This window comes from Arachis ipaensis, chromosome B02 (genome assembly GCF_000816755.2).
Source record: "Arachis ipaensis cultivar K30076 chromosome B02, Araip1.1, whole genome shotgun sequence".
Classification (NCBI taxonomy): domain Eukaryota; kingdom Viridiplantae; phylum Streptophyta; class Magnoliopsida; order Fabales; family Fabaceae; genus Arachis; species Arachis ipaensis.
The window spans coordinates 70,334,664-70,338,709 of record NC_029786.2 but is presented as its reverse complement, the minus strand read 5'-3'; the positions used below and the strand labels follow the sequence as shown (position 1 = coordinate 70,338,709).

Below are 4,046 nucleotides of genomic sequence, written 5' to 3'. Positions count from 1 at the left end.
GTATAGAAACACCAAAACCAGTTACTAATGTGGTAATGTCAACAACACAGATTCTAAAGCTTTGGCTTAAAATCTTTGTGACTACCCAAATTTCAGTGCTGTATTTACCCAAACCACACAACAAAGTGACTCCAAAAGGGCTTCTCTTATCTGAATTTTAACAAATATGACTCATGTATCCAGCAATAAAAAACAATTAAAGTAGATATTAGCATAAAAAGATAGCAGAATCAACTATGAGAACAAACCCTTTTCTTTCCTACCAGGCTACAAAATGACTTCTTTAATATATGTTTTCACTACCATCAACTCTTTTAAGGAAAATAGAATGCACGAGAAATCGAAATTACCTACGATATAGATCCTTTGGGTTAATACTTTTCCTAAGCACTGATCGCTCGGCAACACCTCCCCAATAAGGAAGTCTCTTGAGTTCAGGGCAAAAGCGCTCAAGTTCCTCATTCCAATTGTTTAAAACAGATGCAGGTGCAACAACCAGAAAAGGCCCCCATATATTTTTCTCCTGCAAGAGTTAAAGCATGTTAAAATAAAGTCTAAAACATGAGCAAACAGACCACGTTCAATACTTCAATAGATACCTCAGCTAAATGGGCCAAAAATACCATAGCCTGAATTGTCTTTCCAAGTCCCATCTCATCAGCAAGTATGCCATTTAAACCCTGAAAGACACAAACCAAAATTGTTCAGATTGCAACCAAGAGAGAGCAAATATATTCATGTAAGTTCTCTGGGATTGCTAAAATACCTGCTCATAACAATTAACAAGCCACTGAAGACCTTTTAGCTGATATTCTTTTAGACAACCTTTAAATAATTCTGGTGTCTGAACTGTAGATGCCACAGGCATAGTTGAGCTGCAATACAACGAGAAAAACTATTTAACAAAAATAAACAATAGTCTAACACCCCCATAATACCATATAGACAAAAGTTAACCCAGTAATATGCAAATATATATTTATACATATCCTCATGATGTACATTTATACATACATGTGACAAAAGCTAAGGAAAGAGGGAGAACTCACGGAGTTTGCAAATCAATGTCACTCGCTCCTGCTACCTCCTGTGAAAGTGGATCAGCTTCACCAGCCTGGCGCAGCCTCAGGCACTCACTGTCGAAAGCACTTGTCAACTTTCTTTGTTTGGAGACTGCTTCTTGAGCAGCCTTCAAAGCTTCCTTCTTCAATTCAGCCTCTTCAGGATCATCCTCAATTGGGCCAGCATCTGAAGAGTCAAAAAGTGCATCTTGATCATCTGCTTTTTCATCTTCCATTGGTAAAGCCTCTGAAGATAATAAGCTTGATTTGTTCTGCATGAAGTGACTGTAGAGCTCAGTTTGTTGTATGAGAAAATTAAGCCTTTGCTGTTGCCTCTTAGCTTCTCGAAGCTCCTGTTCACGCCTCAATGCTTCAGCAGCTTCTTTTTCCTCTCTTTTTCTCAATTCAATCTACAAGGAATGGCATTAAAAATCATATCACACTAGTGTAATGTATAAGAATTTATGCAAGCAAGATAATTTTCACTATCCAAAGAAAATCAAAGCCCACAATGGATGAACCTATTTGACACCACTTGAATACTATAAAAATCAAGAATAAATGCATACAGAATCAAGTCAGTAAATTTAAAATTTCAAATACAAAATAAAAATTACCATCTCCTTATCAGCTCGTTTCCAGAAAAACAACATGTCTCTAGCTAGTTTGCGGGTGCGAATGCTGGCACCCCGAGTCCATCTAAGTGATCTACTAACTTTCATTCTAACCTGAAAAAAAAAAAAGAATCAATTTCAGTCATTTTGCAGAAAAATGAAATCACAAGCTTTGTATTAGAACTACAGACAACAAATATCAATGTAGAACAATACAAAGAGAGCACAAATGTGTAAAGTACATGCCTCTCTTTGACAATTCTCTGAGAACCTCTTGGCATCCATCAGTTGCTTTCGATGAAAAATTGTGAAATTCCTATGATGTTTTGGAACGTCTCTTCTGACAATGTTTACCCAAATCTTACCAATTCTATCCCTTTCCTCCTTCTCAATCAAAGCAGGATCTTTTTTCACCTTTTGCTTCTTAGGTAGGCTTCGCTCAATGATCTAAAGCAGTTAAATGTCAAAACTAAAGTAAAGGAAAGGGGAAGAAAATAAAGAAAAAAAAGGAGAGGAAAAAATTATAGGCCCAACTGATACATACCTCATAAGTATCACCTTTTTCCAAAACCTTAACATAATAAACCTGCAATACACCACCCTCAGACAAAATAGATCGCTTTATGTTTCCAGCTGCCCCCTCTGGGATGAAGGAATTTAAACCGACATTGGACACTTTCAGACTGAACTTATGAGGTGAATTAGAAGCGGACATGGCCTTCAAGCGTGCCTGAAGTGAGTCATATTGGGACATAGGCTCCCCCATGCCTCCTCGGTTTGTAGTCATGAACCTTTTATCAGTAGCCATCATTGCAGCCAAGGACCCCAAATCCAAGGTACCCTTTAAGTAAAATTCATCTACATGGATATCTGAGAAGTTTGGCAGGTTCAGCATTGAAGCTAGCTTATCATATTTTGGAGGGATCTTATAAGAGATACCATCAGTAATGTCCAAAGAAGCAGGTTCATACATAGTCCTGCAACAAGTCAACAAAAGCTGAGCTGACTTTCAATAGAATAATGATTTACCATCCAAAAGCCATGGCAGAATAAAAGCAATAAAATAGTAAGGCAAACCTATCAGAGGCATATCGCTGCAGGAAATTAGCATCATGGTAGTTTCCTGGTTTCTGAGAATTGGAATCATATAGCCATTCAGATGCAATCTCTGCAGCATGCAGTCCTCCATAGTGATCATTCCCAGACTTTCGAGCTTTTGAGGCACTGCTACTTTGAACAGGTGGAACAGCAACCTGATTTTGGGCATGAGTAGATGAGGTGTCCTTGAACCTCCTCTTGTATTTTTGGACATGCTCTCCAAGCATCGATCTATATCGCTCCTCTGTGATACACGTTCCATAAAACCGACTCCTTTCCTCCTCGTCACTGTTTTGAGACCATGCTCTCTTCAACAAATTTACCTCCCTTCCATTCGCATTCACATTCCCATTACTGTGACTTGCCATTGCCCCACCACCTGATCATGGAACCCACCCAAAGATACACGTCATTATTGTCATTGTTTATTCTATTATACAAGTTAAACCTCTTGACCCAAGAACAAATTAGTAACCATACTATCTTTAATCTTCACAAAATTACAAAAGAACCATAAACTTCACAAGCATAAAATCCAAATAGACAATAACTCATCAATCCATAATAAAACATGAACCATAACAAAAACACACAAAAAGCGTAATGCCTACCTCGGCTATCTCTGCTCTCATCGTCCTGACTACTATTCCCGTAATAACCAAAATCATTATCCCGTTGTGGAAGTTGAAAGTTCATCAAAGGCTACAAAAACAACGCGATCAGAATAACACTAAATTCGTCGATTTTTTTTCTTTTGGAGGCTTCCAAAGCAAAATATAACCAATGAAACAACAAAAATAAAGGAATTGACGAACACGTTAAAACTAAAAGACAACGTGCAGAATCCCTATTCATACATAAAACAATGGCGGGAAATACAGTAATCACAAAAACTGGAAAACGGGGAAGAACCAATGCGGAGAACCTCGAGATTGAAGAGATTGGAATAGGAGAGCGAGTCCTTGGGATTGTTTCTGTGATCCATGTGATATAACGCGACCACAATGCGAGGGTAGCGACAAGTGCAGAAACCCTAATTTTTTCAAAAAGTACGGGGAAAGAAGAGTTTTTGGAGAGAGAAGAAGAAGCGTTAGACCTAAGAGGAGTGAAGAGAAAGGGATGAAGGGAATGGAAGGGAAAGGGTGCGTAGGATAAGGTGGACTGCGAGGGGAAAGAGAAAGATGGTGGACACAGAGGGTGTGTGGAGCACGGGAGTGTGCTAAAGTGCGCTGTGTAGGTGCCATTCTTTTGTTAACGTGCGCTACCCGAGTAT

At 38.8% G+C, this 4,046-nt stretch overlaps 1 protein-coding gene across 9 annotated transcripts in view; it reads right to left on the bottom strand.

The window, feature by feature from the left end:
* Window positions 1-4,040, bottom strand: part of LOC107625421 (DNA helicase INO80) — a 15,934-nt gene extending 11,894 nt beyond the window's left edge. For 7 of the 9 annotated variants that reach the window (XM_021115918.1, XM_021115916.1, XM_021115913.1 and 4 more), the window contains exons 1-10: window positions 3,699-3,758; window positions 3,385-3,475; window positions 2,753-3,152; window positions 2,220-2,652; window positions 1,922-2,122; window positions 1,679-1,789; window positions 1,050-1,471; window positions 767-875; window positions 600-680; window positions 351-523 (exon numbers count right to left, since the gene is read on the bottom strand). In XM_021115918.1, coding sequence (XP_020971577.1) covers window positions 351-523; window positions 600-680; window positions 767-875; window positions 1,050-1,471; window positions 1,679-1,789; window positions 1,922-2,122; window positions 2,220-2,652; window positions 2,753-3,152; window positions 3,385-3,475; window positions 3,699-3,758 — 2,081 coding nt within the window. Of the gene's footprint in view, window positions 1-350; window positions 524-599; window positions 681-766; window positions 876-1,049; window positions 1,472-1,678; window positions 1,790-1,921; window positions 2,123-2,219; window positions 2,653-2,752; window positions 3,153-3,384; window positions 3,476-3,630 lie in introns of all 9 variants that reach the window. The other 2 variants (XM_021115915.1, XM_016328048.2) reach the window with 2 other exon arrangements.